Here is a 24041-nt window from a genome sequence, read left to right as displayed (position 1 = left end):
ATTTTGTCATGAGCGTAAGCCCTTGACGGTGCTTGCTCATCACCTCCAGCACCTCCCCTCCTCTGCTGAACCTCAGATCCCCCCTAAGCGCAGTGGTGGGAGGAGACCTGCCAGCAGAGCTGCTGTGCAAATGGGGCTCTAATGGTTTAGCGAATCTGAAGATGGTTAACTGATCTGTGCATTCAATTAAGATGAGTTTCTCAGTTAACAGGCACCCTGGGAAGAAATGAGTTACTTTCATTTCTGGGATTATGAGCACTTAATGAAGAAGACATATCAGAATTCTGCCTGTGTTGCATGAGATAGCCCTAAAGTGCAGAGCAGATTTTCAACTTGTCTAGCAAAAAACTTGCCAGGTGAGAGGGAGAAATCGATGCTTGTATGACTTCTCTTGCAGACAGGCTCATGGGGCTGAATGTGAAGTGGCATTTGCATGCAAAGTTGGATTTTACTTTATACTTTCCTTGAGGTCTATCACTTTGCGTGTGACTTGCCTATTTAAAATTCTAATTCAAAATGTAATTTAAATAATATTTACCATATTCTTTCTGTAAGACTTACAATGTGAGCAGAACATCCTAGAGAGATGGCTGTATTTGACTAGAGGTGGAGGCTTGGCTCTCCGATGTATATATGCAAAATATAAACTAAGCTCCAGCCAGTAAAGTTTCCAGCCAGTATCAGTATAGTTTCAGAAAATTTGACAGCGTGTTTCTGCTTTACACTGGTTAAGGATCTTGGACAAAGTGAATTTAAGATGAGTTTATGCTGGACCTAAATGACTAATAAGCACATTCAGGAGAAGCAAGGAAAACATAAATATTTCACACCAGTTTTGCACTGACATTGCTGAAAAATGGGAAGGATGCTTGTGGGGATGATACTTTGTTTTTTGGAATTTCCCTTTGTATTGCAACTTCCATAAGGAGTAGGGAGTATCACTGTGTCTCATTAACTGTTATAGCTAAGCTGAGCCAGCAGCTGACTGTGTCTTAGGGACCAGCCGTCTGGAGAAGCACAGCTGCTTTCTCCAAAAGTGCAGAATGGATCAGGGGCTGGAGTTTCTTACCCCCATTTTATGTTTGCAGAGACTGAGAGACTATATACAATTGTAAGAAAAATTGATGAATGATGGTATATCAGGGAGAAGAGAAAAGGCAGGAAGGACTGCTTTCAGCTGCAGACATCACCCATTTGTGATATTTTTATCACTCAAGAGTGCTCACACAAGTGAGCTATCAGGGCATGACATGTTCAGAGTAACACCATGGGGCTGCACCCACTGCTGCCAGAGCAAATAGCCTGTGTTGAAAGAAGCCTTCTACGAAACATGCCATTCCCACTTGCAGTCCAAGTTACTCATGAAGGGTCTAGGCTGGCTTTTCAGCAGTGGTGCAGAAATACCTATAAATGAAGGGGGGAGGTCTGGGGGGCTGTTTGGGGTCCATGAAAAACAGGGTCCATCTTCTGAGAAAGGTCGTGGGAATAGGGGAGCAGACTGGGAAGCGCTGACAAAGATGAGTCTCTTCCAAGGTCTGAATGGGAAAAGCCCACTTTTTTGGGTTTGGTTTCAAAAGTCTGCTGGCAGGCAAAAAAAGTGAGGTGGATTTGGTAGGTTTAGGTGCTACACTGAGTACAAGATGTGCAAGCAGGTGGGGACCTCATGCATACTCGGTTTATGTGCATGGGTACACACGAAGTGTGGGAGGGAGGTTCTGAGGGGGGACTGCAGCTGGAGTGAACCAACCACCCCTCCTTGGCTGCAGACTGGCAGCCTTGCAGGGAAATGGGTGTTAATCCACTTAAGCTGAGGAGGAAAATTAAATCAGGTTCTCTATTTACTTAGTGAAATCTTTTTTTGGGGGTATAATCAGTGCAGTAAAGAATAACTTGAAAGTTTTCTTTGCCCCTCTGGTAGGAAGAAAGAAAGATATTTTGCTTCCGGTGCTGTATTGTTCAGGATCATTGCAGTCACTTCAGAGGGAGGGGGAAAATAGAATTATTATTATGAGCCTACTGTAGCTTGGCCATTGGTAGAAGGATCATGCCATATTATTCCTTGCTTGTTTACTGACCTCCTCAGCAGCTCACCTTGGTTAATTAATTAGTTTCAGTTAAATTACTTTCACATATGGATAATTTTATTTTTACCACCACCCAGTACCCCATTTGATTAAATTAAATCAAGCACATAGTCTATCACCTTTCTGCCCAAAGAAGAAAAAGTCATTGATACATTTTTCCATCATTTATAAATTACCTAGAAAAGCAACTGAGGAGGCATTTAGTTTGGTCCTGAGGTATGGCTAGTCAGTGCACGTCAGGCAAAAGCAATACTGCATCTTTAAACAGGCTTGAATAAGGTTTCTTTAACTATTGAGCCTAACTCAAAGATCTCCCCTGCTGTGAGCCATAAGTTGCTTGTAGGCTTGTTCTAGAGAGTAATAAGTATTGTTGTTTAGCAATTGTGTTGTTGAAATGCAGCTCCACTATGTCTGACAGTATTTATCTAAAATACTTTCCCTGGTGCGTGCTCAAGTTCCAGTAAACCGTGTCTTATTGTGCGACCTTTTCATTTTCCAGTGAAAAGGGATCAGCTCGTCAGATAAAAGCTACAAGCTGGAGTACAGGAAAAATGCGTGCTCAGAAAATCCGAGCATGATTGAAAACAAGATGTGTTAAATCAATGCAGTTTATCGCCTGCCTATTCCTGGCAATTGCTGTTCTAAGCTCATTCTGAGCACACACTAGATGATAAAAGTATAGTGTCACAGTGCTCACTGGGGTGTGAGGACAGGGAAACATGTTTATCAGACAGGCTGGTATGATTATTTTTTTTTGCCCTTGATAACAGTTATTGTCAAAATTTTTGTAAAAAAACAATTATAGAAGCAGGTGATATAACTGCTGCTAAAATCAGAGAGTACTGAGAGCTCTCAAATTATAAATTTCTATTTAAATGTTACAAACTAGCAAACAAACCCAACTGTTTTAATTTAAAACAATTTATTTTTAAACAATTTGCTGCATTGTTGGAAACTATTGTTTTCTCAAGGGATTTAAGCTTAGTTATGGAGAGGGATTAAAGGCCTAAATTGAACCTCACAGGAGGTCAGTCCCTTCTAAGAACATCACACCTATACTCTTCATTACAGCTAGGCACAATTCATCTCAATTTTATGATTCAACTTTACTTGCATTTCTCTGTGAATCTCATTTGCAGAGGTTTTGGATGTGATAGCTGGTGTTTTTCCAATTTTCTCTCTTGAAGATTCTTTTTGCTCTGACCACAGTGCACTTGCACATCAGAAGTCTACAATTTTGAGTAACAGCTAAATTTAGGCTAAGATGCTTTCTGATAGGAATGGCTTTGGCATTCAGGTGGGACACTGGGTTTTTCATTTATGCATACCCTGGTAATAAGATATTTTTTTAAATAATCTAAGAAGAAGGTGAGAAATAGCAGGGTTAAAAGTGAGTGAGAGAGAGGCGTTATTCAAAAGAAAATATTTCTGCATACCAACATGTTACAACAATGCTTTTCAATGCTGTCTACCCCAAAAGAGTTTGTGAAGGGTGACAAAAAGAAACAACTTCCTATATGTTACACAAAATTATCCCTATGAAAATTTTAAAGGTGACCATACCTACATTTGAGGAGTCCATGCAAAGGAAAAATGTTGAAAATATGTACAGTGAAAAATGAAAGAAAAAGTCACATGAGGTATCACGTTAACATTTCCTACACTCTGTATGGTACATCTCTGCATCTGTTTCTGAGCAAACAGTTTAAAAATAAATGCAGTGTCTTTATTTTTTAGATGTTTTTAAGTGGACATAAATATAGATCCAATAGCTAACCTTAGTCACCCATTATTTCAGATCTTGGCTTGTATGCATTTTTGTGCTTGTGTACACATGTATTTATTTAAATTAAGGGGTAATCAATTGAGAGCTAGACATTTTCAGGAAATTTTTTGCTTCATGCTCATGTACATTACCAGAATGTGTCTGACAAATAGGAAAATATTCACGTGTAAATGATGGTCTTTCCCTTTTCATAATGACTGCCAAAGATGCATCAATTAACCTAGATGACTAGACCAAGTAACTAACATGCATTAATTTCCTTCTGTCCCTCTGTATACATATCCTCAGTGATTTCTACCAGCCTGTTCTGAAGTTGGTATGTTTAAAATCGAGTGCCTGAAACTGGACTCTGTTTCAGAACTCCCTTAAGGCCAAATCTTCCCCATTAGACAAGAGAACAGTGCAGTCAGAAGAAGAAGAAACTGCGAAGCTCACAAATTGACTTTTCTCTCAAGCCAGATTGCAGGTTGCTAAGAGTGAACATTCAGAGTTAATGTATTCTGAGAAACACCACATGATTCTTGCTAGACAGATCTAGTAATTTCATTCCTTAACTTTCATAAAAAAATTTGGGCTCAAGACATGCATTCCTTGCATCTTCAGCACCCCCACTGGCTGCGGAGACTGGGCTAGGTGGGAAGGGAATAAATCCTCTGGTTCTTAGTTGCTGAAGAAAAATTGTTATCAGGAAGAAAATATCACGCTGTCTATCATGTTTGTAATAACACTGATGAACACAGTGGAGCTGCCTCAAACGCTGGCCTATTGCATCTTTAGTTCAAGTAAAGAGCAGTCACTAGGGTAACTCTAGGTGTTAGATTTATCATTTGACTCAACTCTGCATTTTTCTTATTGCTTGGCACATGCATGTGGTGTCTGTTTGGGCATTACACAGCAATAAAATATAGGAATTACATTTCGGATATCTCTCTTTCTAGTTCTAATTAAAAAAGTGACATCATGTCAGAGTTTGATTTTAAAAATGGAAATTCAATACACAATAATATGTTTAAGTGAGGGAGTACTGAGACCAGAAAAGCAAGGAAATTCTGAGTTAGCACTGAAAGAACCTTTCTAGTTCAAACCTTTCTGTGCAGGCTCTCGCTGTCCCACCCACTTCCGTTTTCCATTGCTTGTGGGAATAAACACTCCAGGGAAAGTCAGTGGAAAGGAAACTTTATAAAAAGCAAGCCAAATTCACAACAACAACAACAACAAATAGCTCAAATGCTTGCATGTTTTCATTTAATGATCTTTAATTAGCAAAGGAAGAGTCTTTGCAGGGAGATTTGCAAAACAGACTTTTTTTTATTTGATGATGGGGTTTTGAAGTGTTTTTTTTTTTCTGTCTTTGTAGAACAGGCATAAAGAGGCCACTATGCTTAAGAGTTGTTGGGTAGGGTTTGCTTTCAGCATGCCATGACAAGATGTTGCTTTATAGTATCATCCATTGTTAGTATTGCTGTACTGCAGGGCCTTAGCAAGGCATTTTGGCACCCGGAGTTTGATATTATTATGATCTGTCCTGTCCTATCCCTATCTCCCATAGCCAAGGTTTTATTTTGTTAGAGTCAGGGGCTTCTAGCAGAAATCACCCAGAGCTTGGAGACAGAAGCCACAGGCTGTTAGTGAAGGCAAATACGCTGGATCAGCTCCGTGGCAGCATCTTACCTCTACAAGAAGCAAGAGCTCCTGCTTTCCATCTCATCATAGAGTCTGTGCTTGGTAAGAGTGGGGAGTTGGAAGCCATGGCCTTTTACGTGACTACTCTCAGTTGTTGCAACTTGCACCCCATACTGCTATTTCTCAGCAGTGTGGAAATACAGATAGAAGTACAGATTAAAAAGGAAGAGGGCTGATTATAGAGGTGGGCATCTGAGTTAATGGAAGAAGAGGCCAGATGTCCAGAAGAAAAGAAGTCTTTACCTATAAAATGCCTCTGAAGATGCTAAGATTGCAAGGCTCCCATTGAAGAGTCTGCTTTCCTAGCTGCTTTTGATTTTACTTAAAATATTCATTCTCTGTGCCTTCAGATGTTCTGACATGGTTTAATCTGGGCACAGAGACATGTGAAATGTATTCCTGCCCTTTTCTTCATTGCTGTGAAAGTGCTGCAGCATTTCTGCATGGATTTCTTCATACTCTTGTGGCTATCACGTGTTGAGATAGGCAACTTTGTGTGTCTTGGCCACAGAGTCAACTTCTATTTATGTTTTGATGAAGTTTCTCATATCAGACAGGAAAAAAACCCTCAAAACAACTGTGTTGGAGACCCCAAAGCCCCATCTCTTTGGCATTCTAGTTCAGGACTTGTCACTAGGTGTCTAATTTTGGTGTAGAGCCAAATTTAAAAAAATGATTTGTGAAGAGACAAAGGTAGAGTCTAAAGAATCTTCTTCCACTACACTGTTGTAACCACAACCGCCCAGTCATAATCTGAAGCCATTATAGCTCTGAATTTCTGCAGGTCATTCTTACCTTCTTCAAATTCTCCCCATGATGCCTTTGACTTCCAAGAAAACCAGTGACTCTCTGGTGCACCACAAGAGCAAGCACTGTGGGACATTTAATTCCCATGTGCAGCCTTTCCCTGGGTGTTTCACTTAACAAATTCAAGACCAGATTTCTCATCTGGGATAGGGATGGTCAGACCTGTGGACCTGAGGCAAATTTGTTCGTAGCCACCAGCCTTTTTTTGTTTTTGTTATTTGAGCCCTTAGAGTCCCTTCCCTCTTGTTGCAGCTTTTTACACTGAAAAAGCATATACGAAGTTCATAGGTCTGAGTGCTGCTTTCTCACTGGTTTTGGGTCAAACAGAATGAAAAAGAAACAAGGACTGAAAAATAAAAGGAATAAATGAAACCATGAGTGCATGGGAAACAAATTAACTGGATATGTTTTACATTCTGAAATATTTCCATAATGCTTCTATGTAGTGTGTGTTTATTTTTCTTTGAATAATAATGTTAAAATGTGTCTAATTCAATTATTCTCTGCGTTTGCTGAATGGGTTTTCCTTGGTGAAGAGTTCTCCTACTCTACCCCAAGCAATGAATTCCACATGATATTTGAACAGGTCCTTTTAATTGCTGATATTAAGTGTCGATCATTCTGCTGTAAGTTGGCAATGTGGCCAGAGACACAAATTCCTCTCTCAGATACAGCAGACAGTCTTTCAATTAACAACCGAAGCTTTATTGACACAGTAGGAATTCATTATGTGAAATATTAAAAAAAGCCCTCCCCTGACTTGTTAGAAAAAAAAGAGAAAGAGACTCTTAAAGATGGTGGATTATCTACATGTAGTTATTAAAATTATTCGTGCAGAATTTGAAATTATATTTATGATAGAAACATTTTTCTCAAAGGCATAAGCAGCATTTCTGTTGAAAAATAAGTTGGACTTTGAAAAGATGAATATAATGTACGCATCCTTATTTCCATAGACATTGTGCATTTTCTTGATTAAAAGCCTTAGATTTTATGAGTTATGGCTTTAGACTTGCTGCATAAAGAGCTTCATGGCTTATTCTGTTAGAGTCTAATTTGAAAGAAAGTTCTTCCTCAAGGGTTTAAGAAGTAATTCATAAAATGGTAAGAATAATAAATATTGTGCCTTAACTCATACACTAGGATAGATAGACAGATTTTGTACACCTGGGTGTAATTTTAGTTAATTCACACAAGAGACAGGCTGAAAGTTTATTGTTTGGAAGGAGAAAAATGGCTTAAATCTTGTATTTGCAAAAATGATTATATTAGCTTAAATGAAAATGCTACTCTATTAATGGCTTCAATAAGCTTTGCATTTGGAAAAGTATTTTAATAAAAAGTTACCTGAAGTTTACTGCAACTTAAAATATGTAAGTGAGGGAAAAGTACTTACTTTGATTTATATGTCTTTTGGAGGTGTAATTATTGGCTTTTTACTCACCTATGTAAAACAATGTACTTTTGTAAATGGATTTCTGGCCACTTTACTCCTTTTTTTTCCACATAAAAAGTAAGCACTGTCAATCAAAGAATTTTAAGGTTTATTTCCTCTTTAGAAATGATTGATAGCCTTTTAGATTTACAAGTTGACAAGTTAAAGGGTTCTATTGGTATAATTATGTACTAAATTCACAGTCTTTCAATTTAAATGTCCTTTTAAAACCGCAAGATTATCATACCTGTATTTTGAAAAGTGGGCCAGTCAGTTTGGGTTGGTATACAAATTGCTTCCATTAGCCTTGGGACCTATTTGAATTTAGTACAGTTTTTTAAAGTTAGCAGTACTTTCAATAGTACTTTTAAAATTTAGGGTAATGGGAATGCATTTTAAGTACAGTATGTGTTAGCTTGTTTTTAATGTATGGATGTCAAGAACACAAATAGAGCGTTTGTATTTCTTATTGATTCTTTTTTTCCAATCATGTGAAAAAAAAAAAATGTTCTTTGAATTAGAGCACTGGGAAATGCATTATTGTGAATGGACTTCAAAGTCAGAGACCAGGCTTGCACGTACGGGGAACAGAGGCAAAACCTTTTGTGAAGCTGGTATCAGACCTTGTACATTATCTGCCACTAGTGGTGGCCTGAGCACTGGCTCTTCTGCAATGCTTGGAGATCAGAATATCACCTTTTCTTTGGAGTTTTTACAGCTACTGACACAGGAACTGGTGTGGCCTTAACACTGAAGGTGGGGTTAAATATTTAAACAGGACTCTTTCTTTGAGATATGACTAATTACATTTGACTTGGTTTATAAATGAACTGAGGAATGAAAGACTGATATTGTCCAATCTGTGGTTAGATGTTCAGGAAGCTAAAGATTTATTTTTTTTCATTTTATCTAAGATTGAAAGGGTTGCATGGTTATAAACTAATGAGTGATATTTGACAACTACAGTTTAGGACCCAATCATGCAAATTGCTGTGTGCAGCCTCTCCCCACCACTAAAGTAAAGCTGAAGCTATTTGATGCAGAAAGTTTTCAGTATCTCTCAGAGGATGCTTGATGCCTTGTGATATTGGACCATAAAATTAACATTTTTTTTTGGTCATTTAGTTCAGAAAATACTCACAGGAAATACTCTGTGGATTTCAAATGTGTTGAATGTGTGGGAAGATATGAGAAAATGACTGCTATCTCTGGGGGGATTTCAGAACTGGCCTCCATTTATAATATTGCAGAATTTAGTAACTACTTTCCCAAAGGATGTAAAGGGAAAATGGCCATAAACTAGACTGAATTAGAGAAGAAACACATTTGACAGAACCACACTAAAATCTTTTAACATATTTGCAAAAGAAATGTAAATTAGAACTGTAAGGGTTTTTTTTATTCTTCTCAGAGAACAGCTATTTTTGATAAGAAATATAAATAGCAGTAAATTAATTTATTGTAAAATTTTAAGAAGGTCTAAACTAAATGGGTCCATGACAAGAAGTCATGCAAGGAAACTGAAAAGTTATGAAACCAGGGGATTTACAAACCCAGATACCGTGTTATTTTCTGCAAAACTACACAACAGAGTGGACAGCATGCGGCCAGGGTGTGAAAGGAAATGTGGAAAAAAGGCCCAACCATCCAAAAACCAAAAGGGAAACAAGCAGAGGAATAGCCTTATTCTCACTCTTTCCACACAATGACCTGAATAAATAAAAGATCAAATTCAGATATTCCTGATAAAGGGAAATGCATGAAAAAAAATTGGGAGACTAGAGGGATGTCATGATCTCTGCGGCAATAAATAACCTCTGACAATAGCCCAGACAGTAAAATCCTGAAGGATGTCTAGTCTGGTGTTACCACAGTACTGTAACAGTAATTTCAGGATATGCTCAGAAGATTCCTTTCTGGTATTAGAGAAATGTTGAGCATCTGCTGGACTGTGTGCCTCTCCAGCCAGTCTCCACACTTCTGTTTCACTGCTGTTGGGTAGATCTGGATTCCCCTATATCACCTTCCTTCTGCCTCAGTTTGCCTGCTTATGGAGTTGGGATGTACTGAAGATCCAGGAGGATGTAGAAATCTGACTGGTGGCCAGTAGGACCATCTGCTGTAGAAATGTGGTTTGAGAATAATAATTTAAATGGAACAGTTTCTTTAAAAACTGGACTGTTTTGTGTTTTTTTTTATGGAACAGCAATTAATTAAAAACAAGCCAGGGATTAGATATTACTTCCATGATAATTATGTAGTCTGGCTAAATATCTTTAACGTTAAGAGTATGAAAAAATGTTCTCTTCACTTAAAAGGTGGAAGTATGGACAAATTGTGCATGTTGATCAGACTGATGGAATTGTGTAACTTGCTGTGTGATAAGCATCATTGAGCCACATAAGAGTGCTCACACAACTGAGACTGGGAGATATAGTTTGATACTAAATCTCTTTGCCAGAATCAGATGGCATCGTTCTAGCCACATAATAAAGTTCATAATAAAGTTCATAATAAAACCATCATAAAGGTGCAAGATATAGTCATAATTTAGTAGGCAGACCTGGTTCAAGAAACATTTCTTTTGCTATTAATAAGCTAAGACAAAATAAGAAAAACTTTAAACTGACCCAAAAATGAAAACAAACAAACAAACCATTTCCTTCCCACCAGAAAAAAAAAGGCTGAAAATACTAAAATCCATATTGGAATTTTAATTTTTTTTTCACTTAACTCAAAAAATTGCAAACAAATTGCTGTGGAAAATTTCATCATCTCTATTGGCATAGGAGAGTCAAGATGTGCTGTTGTTTAGAGATGCTTGAGAATGCTTGACTGTTGTTCCAGTTCACCGAAGCACTTAGGAAATTTTAAGCACATGTTGAAGTCTCACTAACATCTGAGTTTTAAAGTGATCATATGACTGGAAATATAGCTAGAAGGTCATTCAGTGCAGTCCCCTGTAATTATAGGCAATCATACAAAAAACATAATATGCTCAAATTTGCTTTGCTGAAAGCAAATTAGTTTAAGTATGTGCTTACAGATATGCATGTGCTTAAAGGCTTGGCACAATCAGAGCTTTGATTAATGCAGGCAGAGCAGCATTTTCATGAAGATTAAAGTGTCCCACTATTTCTCCCCACCATTTGATTGGACAAGGACTGGGAAAAGATGAACTAAAAACATAGATGATTTTGTTTTTTAAAATTCATTAAGTCTTTTGGATCAGTTTAGTACTGATTGGAGCCTGAGCCCGGCTGCTGAAGTCAGTGTTGATGAGTAAAAAATAAAGCCTCTGCCAAGAAAAATGCCTGTAGTTCACAACAAAATTATATGTGATCATTGCACATGGAGCATATTAAATGTATAATAGAATCTGGCACAAGAGAGACTCCTTAATAGTTACTTCTTTTGTCTTCCAATCACAAAGGTCCTTCCTCGTAATATGAAAGCAGGGAAAAAAACAACATGAAATATGGGGTGCAAAGTATTTATCAAATTAATTTAATTATGAATTTCAGATATAATAATTGCTTCCTATTTGGAAGATGTATGCAACATCCTCAAATTTTCCAGTAACCTTGTTTTAGGAACTCAAGAGGGAAGGTTTGCATTGCTGTTTGAACCGAAGCCTCAGAACCAACCACAAATAGCGTTTGAAGCAAGACTTCACAGTCAGTGCTGATTTCAGTAAAAGGGATTTTGCTGGGGTCCTTCCTTGGTCTTGCAATACATTGCCAGTTGTTACAGTGCAATGGAGCCTGCTTGCTATGCATTTATCACATCACAATGTTGTTTGTTGTTGTTTCAGCTCTGAACGAACCCACCATTGACTATGGTTTCCAAAGGTTACAGAAGGTTATCCCCCGCCATCCCGGTGATCCTGAACGCTTGCCAAAGGTCAGCACAAAGTTTATTGTTTTATTAAATATGGTAAAGCTGGTTACTGCATGTTTTTGTCTGAAAGTGCAAGGCTTTGTAAATGTAACGGTCCCAGTTTGGTACCCAGCCCAGATAAGCTGAAACAGAGGCATGACCAATAAAGGCCAATCATCAGTTGTCATTGTTGCCTTATGAGACTTCTGTGACTTTCTGAGTCACGGCTAACTCAAACAGTTCTTGCCTTTCTTAAAAGCAAATCTTATTCTGTGTTCTGAAATACTTAACAAAGAACACATTTTTGGTTGGTATTTTGGAATCTGAGCAGCTTATTCATAGAAGAATGGCACTTCTTGGTTTTGGTATCTCAGTAGTACTTGCCATTATAATTTTGAGAACTTCACCATTGATAAAATGAAATTACTTGGTTCTTCAGGGAATGTGCGTCCACTGCTGCTACACCATGTCTTGGTTTAGAATAATAATTATTATATACTACTTTATTTTGGGATTGCTGAAATGATTAGAGCAACGTGTAGTGAAGTGATTTGATGTTCATTCTTCTCCCATCCATCAAAATTAATGTGAGTTTTTTGTTGATTTCTGTCAAGTAAAAGCTGAGGAAGAAACAGAATAGTTCATATAGGTGTCTAGTACTTCTGTCTTGTACTGTGAAAATGCTGCAGGTCTGCACTCACATATGTTCTTGCTATCTTGCCATATTGTACTTTTGCTGGTGAGAATTTGCAGTGAGTTTTGTGATATACTGGAGAAGGAGGTGAGGTATTTGAAAAAGTGTTGCTCTTTGCTACAAGAACACTGATCAATAGCGTGCACGAGCTGGAGTCACTGTATGTGACCAACTGCTACCATGTGTTTTATCTGCTCTAGCATCAAGGTTGTTAGTGAGTTGGGAAGTCAAATAGGCCAAGTGTGTGTATTTGAAGAATAATGCCTTTGACTTATGGAAAGGAAGATGTGAATTTGCAGACTTGATACATAGAAAAAATGGGTCTTGATGCCTTAGGCCAGGTCCCTCAAATAATGCACATACAGTTTAGCCTTTGTGACTGCGTAAATTTTGTGACCTTTCTTCCATAGCTTTCTGAGCTGTCAGTAGGCTTTCATCAGGGGTTGTTGCAGGCTTTGATTAGTTAAATTTCTAAACTATTTCAAAGGTGAGAAGATTTCATGAACACCGTAACTTATTTTGTTTTATTTCTTGGCAGAACTAAAATTCAGTATGTGATTTTTTTTTTTTTTTTTTTTTTTTTTTTTTTACAGGCTTGTTAAGTCTTTTATCTTTGCCTGGGAAGGCTATAGACTCCGGTTTTGGGGTTGATGATGTGTTGTCCTTCCTGCTTACCACTAGAGAAACATGCTGTCCTGGAGAGTTACATTTTACATTGGCTCTGTTCACCCTCTACAAGCTGTCCCTTTCTCTGACTTTTGGACAGATTTGCAGCAGGACACAGCTTTCATAGGTCCCTCCAGAGGTGCAAACCTTTCCAAAGAAAGACAGCATGTTTCTGTAAGGGCTCTTTCATCTGTATCATGCCTCTGCTGCCAAATGTGCATGTGGAGAAAAATTGTTTCTCAGAAAATGAGAGACCAGCCTTTCACTATGCACCAGGCATTTGCAAGGCCCAAAAGAAACCCTGCAAAACTTCCCTGAACCCCGTGTTTCAGCTGACTAGTAGATGGCCATGGCTTTCCTCCAAATCAGGAAATTCAAGTAAAATAAGACTGAGAAGTTCTAAATTGGGTCATGCAGATGGGTGTTGTAGTGTATCACCAACTTCCACAGGTAGTGGGCTGTGTTTCTGGCACCCATGGCACTGAGGGGATCCCCAGTAATGCTCTTTTGTGCTGGCATGGGAATGCAGCCACCAGGCTGAGCACCCTCCTCTTTCCCATTTAGACTGCGACTGTTACCACACAGATAGCCACACATTCTTGCTATCTGGTCTCATGGGACATAAAAACAGGCAGAAGAAAGTTGCATCTAGCTCTCTATCCTGACTCCAACATTTAGCAGGCATTTCTGGGCAGGGTATGAGGATGAGGGTTAGTACTGAGTCATCTGTCCCCTCATATACCCTTTTGGCTTAGTGTGTTTGTTCTGAGTATCTTGTCAAGCTATTTTTTTCAAATCTAAATCAAGGGAAATTGTGGTTATGTATGCAGAGGTATGATGTGATGACCTAAAAAAAAAAGTTACTGCTTAAGGACTGAACAAACTCAGTGTCAAAACTAGTATCGCTATACAAGGTTAGAGGGAAACAGGACAAAGAGGACCTCTTCTTTTTTTTGTCTTTGGGTAATTCCTTCTGTGCAAGCTTGAAGGTTGGACCTCAAGTTCAAGACTCATTAATATGCCTCGCACAGAGGCTGAATGCAGCAGGGGTTGGCACATGTCGACTTCTGTATTTGAGGCACTGATGGTTCAATTCCCAGCATCGCTTGCTGGCTCCAGGATCATAATCAAGGACGCAGTGAGTCTCTGTGCTGGGTGAGCACTGCACAGCGCTCTTCCCCATGTCATTAAACCAGGAAGGACTTTGGCAGTATTCCACTATAGACAATTCTCACTAGCTACTTAGAAGAGTTGGAAGCCATATGGCTTCCACAGTGGAACAACGGGCAGAGAGGACAAATGTATGAGAAAGACAGAGAACAAGATAGCAGAGAGGAGAACAGTGCTCAAAGCTTTCAGTATCCTTTTCCTCCATTTTCCCCATTGTCCTGCCAGTATACCATCACTTTCTGTTCATTAAAAAGCTTGTGCTTATGCATTAAATAAATAATACAAACCACATTTCTGTAATTGCTGCTAGGGTTTGTGGCCATTATTCCACTGAAACATTACTGAAGAATTAGAGATCTTTCAAGAAAAAGAAATGGTTATAATTCTTGTTTTCATAAAGGGCATGCAGTCCTTCCCATGGACCAACAAGAGCATTCTGCTGTGTGACTTATCCCTGAAGTCAAGGAGAATTGTTGAGGCCATCAAGTGAGGGTTAGCACATGCTATGCCCCCCAGGTCTGAGGATTTAAGAGCCATATCTGTGTCAATAGGCATTTCTAAAACCATTGAGGCTATTTGAGAAGTTTGATCGCCACTAGTTTAGAGCCAGTATTCTCAGAAGTGTTCATTGTTCATGCTTTGGATGAATTTTTTTAAATGTTCCAGCTATCTGCTGGAAGTAGGCAAAGAAAAAGGCCAGATTTTGAAATCTTTTTTCTGTCTCCCAGTGCTTCATTAGCCAAATTCCAGTGGAGAACGTTATCCTGTAGTGAGGAGAACAGGAGCACCTGGAAACTTGGGTCTTTGGACTGTTAGACTGACCGTTATGTAGAGGTGTGTTTAAAGTAGAAATGCAATATATAGTTTCTGGAGTAAAAAGAGTGGGAGCTGATGTTGGCAGCTGCTCTATGGAGCCAGCTATGGGCCAGAGTCCTGTTCCCTTCTTGTACAGAGCAGGTCAGGGAAAGCAGCCAGTGTAGGGTTGTCACTAGCAGATGTGCATGTCTGTACATACACACACATGCGCACAAACACATGCACCAAGAGGAGAGACAGGCAGTACAGAGGCGGTGGGATTAGCACCCAAAGCTTGGAGTGAGATCAAGTACCAGGAGTGTGCTGGGCAGTATAGTCTTTCCTTTCTAATACAGACAGGAGGCAGATCAGAGGAAACAAGAGATCTCTGGGGAGAAGTGAAAAGAAATACCATGATGCTAATGTTAAGAAATTGTATCGTTGTCCTGTAGGAGCAGTCTGTAGAAAGCCTGCCAGTGGAGCTGGGGAATAAGCCTGCACGTGTGTGTACAATTTTCCTGTCTCATGTGTTTGCATATGTGCACAGAAATACACACATGCTGTTGGTTCTTGCATACATAACTGCAGTGGAAATTACTGAAGAGTTCAGATCACAACAACATGTTGAGTCTATTGAGGTTCATTTGTGTAACTACCCTACAATTCTTAAAATAAATCCCTGGCAGATACATTGAAATTCTGCAGTTTTGTTAAAACTCCATAGCTATAGCTGTAAAACAGTTTCAACTGTGAACTAGATTTGAAACACATCCATCCTAAATGATTTAATAACAACAATTCCTCTTTATGTGCAATTTCCTAGAATTTATTTGCCATTTTCACCACTCTTACAACTCATCACTTGTATTTAAATTAAGCACAAGATTGTTCACTCTGAGAAGCAAGTCACTGCATTGACCCCCTCCGTGATCTGATGTCCTCTCCCTTCCAATCTGTTGCTTAAATGCTCTCTCTAGGAGACCCCTTATCCCTCCTGAAAGGGACCTTTACTTCTGGTTTCTCTTCATGTAGATGAAAGTGGAGCCAGCCTGCCTCTCTGCCTCTCTCTCTCTCTCTAGCACACAGAGGCCTCCCTGCTGAGCAGAGAGCACACGTAACCAGGCTCCACCTTCCCTTCAGCTCCTTTTCTCCGGTCAGTCATTAGACCCCCCCAAGACATATCCCACCTCCTCATTTAGGACACTAATAGAAGACAGGTGGTTATTAGGAACCAGTGGCTGGAAAAAGCAGTTGTCTTTTCCCATACGAAATCCCACAGATCTGCCCTTTATCCATTGTGACAAGCGTATTGTTTATATTGCAAATAAAGGTTGTCCCTAAATGTGGGTGGGTTGGCCCAGGCTTAGTAGTGGAGGTTAAAATAGCAATGAAGACAAGGCAGCTCAAGTTTGCTGCTTCAGACAGACCCAATGGAAATTCCAGAAGGGATCTCCATCTGCTAACTCCAGATACTGTATTTTAACTTGTTAGTAATTTTCAGCTAAAAGCCACATATTTTGTTGGGTGGCAGGTTTTTTTTTTTGTTGTTGTTGTTTTGTTTGGTTGTTTTTTTCCCAACCCAGTGTAGCAAGAGGGTCATTAGAAAACTTTTATACTGAAGTATGGGCAGGAAGGGGGAGCATGTGTAGAGGTGCTGTTGGAGTTCATCTGTATAGCATGGAGGGCATGAGACGTGCTTGGTAGTTTCTACACTGTACTGTAAAATCTATGGGAATGGGAGACCAGAGTCAAGGTTGGTATTGAACCGTTAATAGTTGGGGTGTTTTAATTTCATGACAAGTTGGACATTTAGTTGGTTGAGGGGCTTGTTTGGGTTTTTTTTGGGTTTGGTTTTCAGTTTATCCCATTGAAAATATTCAGGGAGAGCTTTTCAAAGCTGTTGAGAAGAAGACGGTCAAGATGCCTGAGGCTACTACAAAAGTATCATGTTTATGGGGAGGTGCATGTCAGAGGCATGTCTGGCAATATGCGAAGAGTCTGAAGTGAGAGAGAGCTAAGACACAGCGACACACTGCTTGCTGAAGGGCAGAGCCACATACAAATGGCTGGCAAGGAGCCCTTTCCTTTCTGAAGGTCAGCAGTGTGCATACACATTTCAGTGAGTTTTCTTTATAAGTGGGTCAGCATTTACTCAGCAAATGATTAGAGCAGATGGTGTAATTTAGCATCTATGACAAAACTTTTAATAGATCAGGGCTAACATGATGACAAGGAGCTCTGTGCCTTTCTCCATTCCTGATTTCTGCTTTGCCTTGGGGTAAAAATCATGCCTGGGATTGGATTTTCTAGCCTGCACATTCCATCTGAGCAACTCAAACCACTTGTTTGAACATCCTGTAACAGGGATCCCTGCATTTCTCTATTCCTGTTTTCTTATTATTACTTTTTTTAAATAAAACAATTAACTGAGGGTGGCAGGAAGGTACCAAACAGGTAAACAGTCCCCTCAAGGAGCGAAGCTTTTGAAGGAAAAAAACACAGTTTGAAGAAAGTAACAAAGGCTGCATTTGTGTATTTTGCTCCATGGAGCTGAAAATATCTAGTAAATTGATCCCGTGGGAGTAATAAATACACATTACTTTATCTTGTACTTCATGTCCTATACCCCTGAGCCTTGATAGAACAACACCACTTAATAGACTTAAAAAAAGAGTAATTACAGTCATTGGTTGTGTGATATTTCAGCCCTTCCAGCCCTGCCTGACCTTCTAATTTAGCTCACCGTGTCTAACTAATGCATTTATATTCATCTTTTATGAAGCATGTGTAGTACAAAATTGACTTTGCAGCCTTTAGCAAGCTGTTTTACCAGGTTTAGGATCTGGTTAGTACAGCGTACTATGTAGCATATGTACATTTACAGCAGAATCTTGCATGCATATGGTTCTGATCAACTATTACTTTTTATCCTTTTGGAAATAAAATAAAAAATATTTATTCCATTTCATCCTCCCTTCCCCTTTTTAAAGCTTTTATTCATTGCAGCATTATTTACGGCTAAACATGCAGGCAGAAAGATGCAAACATTTTTAAAATGATTACCACTAATGTTTCTACTTGTCAGAAGTGCTTAAATTTTCCTGCACTTTGTCTAAAAACTTAGCACTTTTACCTTTTAAGAATTACAAATTTATAAGATCTTACCAAGCTGATTTACAAACACAGCTGACAGTTTATGATGAATGATGTTGCAAAATGTACAATATGTTTCTCTGTCATTTCTATGCATGTATATATTAAGAAGAAGATTAAGAAGAGAGAGAACCCCCCTCTGAAAGAAACCCTTGAGTTAGAAGCACAGGCACAATTCTCTCTCCTGCGTTTCCTCATAACTTCCTGCTCACTTCTCTCATCCAGTAGAGCACAATTGTTCTCTGTGCATTTTCTCCCACCATATGGTATCCTCATTACCATACACTAAGGGTCCATATGGGGAACTTGTGAAGTGAACTGTATTCATTTTAACTGCCAGATGAGCAGCCTTTTGCTTTGCAAGCTTAGCTTAAGTCATCTGCTGTCTTTATGTTGTTATGGCAACACAGCACCAATAAAAAATTCTAATCTACTGTAAGTGTCTGGGATCACAGTATTTTAAATGCTTGCTGTAACTGTCCTCTAAGTGAAGATGCTTGTTCTTTTAGTATGACAAAGGGTTATTGTCAACTCCAGCAGGTGGCAGTAAAGAAATTGTTTCTTTTTTTTTAACCTTTTGTAAAAAAATATTATTTTTCTTTTTCACATCTCCCCCACCTCAGAAAGTCAAAAAATTACACACCATGGTCAGTCCTCTATATTTCCTAGGATTTCTGAGGTCGGAATTGCAGGTGATACTTTTAAGTTCCAACTCAAATACTAAAGGCAGTAAAGTATGAAACTGGTGGAAGCTCATGTTCTTTATTGACAGAGATACAGGATGAAGAACCACTTCACCAGTATTCTGAAGCCTCTGTAGCCACACAGCTAGTTCAGTTTTGGAGCTGTTTTTTAGCTATATTTCCAAACTCCCAAGTCAAACACCAAGCTAATTAAGAATATCTGATAGTAATGGAAGTAGGAAGCAGCATCCTTAAATATAAATCATTTTCACCTCTGCAGGCCACATTATATGTTGCATCTCTATCTTTCTGTCTGTATTGAAAGTGGATGTTTGTATTCTCAGTTCATCAGTTCACATTAGCCTCATGCTGAATATTTAAACACAGAACAATTTGAACACACCATGAAGAGAGACAGTGACTGCACTTTCACTTGGAACAGCAAGAGCTCATCTAATAATAATTTAGTAAATCAGCCATTTAGTGGCTCAGTTGTACACTGTTTTGTGCCAAATAATATTCAGTTCAACTGTATGCTGGTGAAATTGAAATTCAGACTCCAGTCACGTGGCACTTTTTTGCTCAATGGAGAGATGAAATGGAAAATCACCCTCCCAGTAGACTGAGTATAGTGATTTATCAAAAATATAGCAGAGTGACAATATAAACAGGATTTGGTCCTATGTGGTACAATCTATTCTAATTAGGCTTTTATTATTGCGGTTTCTTCTGCACAGATTATTTGATAATTCAGGATTTTTATTTACATCTTTGGTTTGTTTTGTACATGGGCAGAGAGCAGATATGCGTAGTTACTGCGTAGTTACAGGCCTTTATGGCCCAGTCCTGTGGGAAGAGTGGTGAGACCTTTATTGCCGTATTTCAAGCCCTGGCTCCCAGGGAACAGCATGCCCTTAGGAGCAATGGGGAAACACAGCTGCTGCCTTTCCTCCTCATGAAGCACCATGTATGTTACTTCATAGCATGAAAGCAATATCAGATTATTTTCTTTTCCCTGTTTAAGGCTAGCAGGATTTGTAGGGAGTGTTAATATCTTATATTAGACTAACTGATATAACTGGAAAAAAACAAACTTTTGGGTGCCCAAGCCTTGCTTCCTGTGTGCTGACTGTACTTTTTCATGCCTGTATCGGTGCGTCTAATAAAAGATTTTACCTCACCCTACAAAACTTGCCTTGGTTGTAACCATAGACCATTGTAACTTCAGCCAAACAGCTATGCTTTAAGGCTTTCTCTGATGAAGATGGGGGAGAGAGAATATTTTCCTAGAAAGTATGTTGTGAAGTTTAATTCGTTCCCATTAAAGTGGTGCTTTGAGATCTCTGAATGCAGGACATTGCAGAAGTGTGAAGTAATGTCTATAATCTCACCTACAGTTTCCATTTCTAGCCTAGTTTTAGGTGTTATGCAGTGGTTTACGTGGTGATGTAAAATATGATTGCCGTGTATTTCTCACAACACAGTCCAATTGAGTAGCAGAAAAAGCATCCTCCTAACCATCATGATGCCATTTAGCAGAGAGTGCTGGAAGCAATAGGATGCCTGTTGTCGTAATTCTTCTAAGAAATACAGAGCTTCACAATCTATACTCAACTGCTGACACTTGAAAACTCAAACATTTTGGTAAAATGAATCAAGCAGTAATGTTTCTTTTATGAGATCTCCTCACGGGAAGGGAAGGTTTGGCACCATTTGGAGATCAGGCTCAGTGATCCATCATAGCAAAGTCAGCTGTCCTGGCGCGTCTCATAGGTCACTCGATCGAACCAGTGGCTCTTACAACTATATTATTGCTTATGGAACAGCAATTGAGGCGGCATGGTTAAAAATTACCTGGTCTAATAGGCAGTGAACAATTTGCACTCAATACAATTATAAGCCAAATCATTCATTTCATAACACTTGGCCTAATTTATTTGTTGACCTTTTAATATCCATAGCTCTTCAGTAGTATTAACTGCAACTCAGTCAAAATCTCTTGTTCATTTTACTTTCATTGATTTTTTTTTTTTTTTTCATTGAGGCAATAACAGTTGTTTGAGTACAACCTTTCCTTTTTGCTGTAAAAGTCAATCATGTAACTTATGTTGATATAACTCAACTGGACTGAAATGTCCTCTAAGTACAATAGCCCACAATGTCATGATACTTGTATAAACACAGATATGCATTCTGGATTTATTATAAAGACTTTTTTTTGCAATATATTTTGACTATAGATGACAAATTCTATGCTTGCGGAGAATGAAAACAAAACACAGAAACATTTTTTAAAGCAGTGCCACATATACGTAACACATTTTTTGTTCACGTGTTATGGTAGAACTAAGATACAGAAATTTTGGAATTTGTCTCTGTTATTTTTGTTCTCTAGGATGACCTCAGTGTCTTTACTAGTAATGCTATATTCATAATTTAATCTGGACATAGCGTCTTGTCTCTTGAAGTCCTAACATTTTACAGATTAGAGGTGCTTAATTTTTCCAAATGCGAGCTTCAGACAAGTATAATATATGTAAAAGTATTTTTTAATAAATAGGAAAGAAATAATACTAATATTTTGATAATCTGATTTTTCTTTCTTTTTTTCAGCCTTAAACTAGCATGAAAGCTAAGAGTTTTTGGTGATCAAAAAAGTTACTGAAATATTAATTTATTCTGAAAAATCAGTGGTGAATTTTGAAGCACTTCCATAAAATATGTTGTTGTAGTGACAATAGTAATCTTTTCACTTACCACTGAAGAAAGAGCCCTAGACTGTGTAAAATGGTGTGCCTGATTTTACATTGTGGAGGTGTACACAGAAAGTGTTACCTCTGTAAAATGCTGAGAAAATGAAATTTCTTAAATACATGTTTATTCAACATTTATACTTGCTTTGGATAATTTCAGCTGAATTTTTAAGGCTATAAATTAACAATAATAGTATCAGTAACAAAATATTGTTTGTTTCTGATGCAAATGTTGAACATTTTTTAGAATATATACTACAAGGCAGTTCATTGAAGTAGTCTTTCTGAGCCAAAGCCTCTTTGTGCAATAAAATACTGTAAGTCCTTTGAACACAGTTATAAAATATAGTTGTTACACATTTGGCATTTTATGCTTCCCTAGAAATTACCACTTGGTATCTACACCTAATCTATGGTCTGTCTTTTCATTTCAATTGAGTCTGAAGTGGTCCTTCATTGTAATGAGAATGCCCCTTTCAAGAGACTTCTTTTAATTATACCGATGATAAAATGTAAGTGAAAGTAGTCATTTGTAGGGGTTATGACTGAGCAGTGTTTTAACTGTAATACTAAAACCTACCAACGTTATTCCAGTCTCTATTTCAACATTTTTATGCACTCAGTCTCCACAGAACATAGTGGAATATCATTGTAGGTCAGAATTTCAATGCATCTTATTTTTCAGTTTTCCTCCTGCTATTAAAAGTAATCTGAACTCTCAGTTTCTAACTACTAACACTTCCTACCTGAAGCATACAATCCAGATAAGTGACAGCTTCACAGATCTTAATGATATGCTGTTGTTTTTTTTGTTTAGTTGGTTGGTTTCCTGGTATTTTTTCCCTCTTCATTAAAAGAAAATGTGAGTAGGTCTTTATATGCAGATAGGTGATCACTTGTTTTTTACAGAAGATAGATAGTTTGGCATACTTAGATATTTATATAGGTAAATGCATTAATAAAGACCAACTCTGAAAATTAAACAGACAAAACACATATGTTCAATTTCCACTTTAATTGCTAGATAGCTCTGCTGATTTAACTCAGCAGACATTCTTACTTTGCAATACCAAACATAATTATATATCTCTGTGGATTTAAGTGCAGTCAAGTGAATTATGCCACCCAATACATTCTATATTTGACCTAATGAGAGAACAATTTAAAAATGATACAGGTTGACTTATGTTTGGAAAGTCTTTGTGTATACAAATGATAGAAAATTGATATCAGCCTATGTATTTGCCAAATAAAATGTTTTTCACTCTTAGAAATACATAACTGGATATCTACATTGTGCCACACACAAAATCACAAGCCACATTTAATCTTCTTTTAATCCTTGGTGTTCCAGGGAGTTTTTCTAATGGACACAACAATATCATCCACAGAATAAAGCTTCTAAAACATCCTGTGCAGTATCCTTGAACGATGGTCTCAGAATTTAGTGTCTCTGTTCATTTTCCCAAATTCTTTCTAAGTTTACTTAAGTCCAGACCCTTCAAATAATTCAAAACATTATTCTTCTTCCATAAAGGGACTTTGACAGTTTTCCAAAAATATATGGATATAAAATGGTCATGAGAAGACTTTGAGTAATAACTCTTTTTTTTCTTTTTTTTTTTTTTTCTTGCAACTTTCATCTGCAGCTGGTTTTCAAGAAATAGGAATGTTAATACTATGAAGAGCAGAGGAAGAACTATCAGAAAATCTTACATATGCAAAAACAAAAAAAACCAACCCCAAACCTAAAAGCTCATTATTCTCAATAATGAACATCTGCTTCAAAGTACTGTAGATGCTGGTACAAATAGTTTGGGGTACATTTAAAAAATAAATGCCTGGTATTCCTACCTGATGTTGCTTTGTGAAAGTCTCTCTGTATATTTTGCCCAGGGACTGAAGGTAGCTGTGACACATAAGGAAAATTTAGAGTGCAAAATGTGCTGTTATGTCATTGTGACAAACCTTTGAGGTCAGACAGAAGAAAATAATCTAATGTTATCATTTGTTTGGTCATATGTTCATGGATAAATCAGGAATAATCTTTTTGTTGTCTAGATAGATGGGAGTAGTATGAGTCACTGTAAACTGGTGAGATGGAGGAATTTTTGTAAAGGAAGCTGGTGAATAATTTTTTGTTAGCCAATGAATTGAGTTTATGTAGAATTATCCATTCATGATCTACTTTGTAACCCATTTATTTTGTCTTCTAATGAATCACTGGCTCTGACAAACTGATCATAGTATGAAAGATGGGATTGCATAACTAAAGAAAAGTATGTGCAGAAGAACTTGTCTTTGCATGCTGGGATAAATACTGAAGACTTTTATACAGCATGAAAAATGTGTTTCCCTTTGTGATCTTGCTATGTTTCAAACTGAGGGGATCTGTCCTTAGATCCTCACAGTGTGAGCTTGCAAGATAGCCTGTGGGAAATGCTGTAGAAGTT

The 24041-nt window shown here is 38.0% G+C and overlaps 1 protein-coding gene across 9 annotated transcripts in view; it reads left to right on the top strand.

Annotated features, from left to right (window-relative positions):
• EBF1 (EBF transcription factor 1) overlaps positions 1 to 24041 on the top strand; it is a 283775-nt gene that overhangs the window by 237818 nt on the left and 21916 nt on the right. For all 9 annotated transcript variants that reach the window (XM_042790406.1, XM_042790401.1, XM_042790405.1 and 6 more), the window contains exon 11: positions 11610 to 11698. In XM_042790406.1, the coding sequence (XP_042646340.1) occupies positions 11610 to 11698 (89 nt within the window). The remainder of the gene's footprint in view (positions 1 to 11609; positions 11699 to 24041) is intronic.

Source organism: Tyto alba, unplaced genomic scaffold (genome assembly GCF_018691265.1).
Source record: "Tyto alba isolate M040663 unplaced genomic scaffold, T.alba_DEE_v4.0 Super-Scaffold_17, whole genome shotgun sequence".
Taxonomy (NCBI): domain Eukaryota; kingdom Metazoa; phylum Chordata; class Aves; order Strigiformes; family Tytonidae; genus Tyto; species Tyto alba.
The sequence above is the reverse complement of the archived record's forward strand: the minus strand, read 5'-3'. Positions and strand labels throughout refer to the sequence as shown.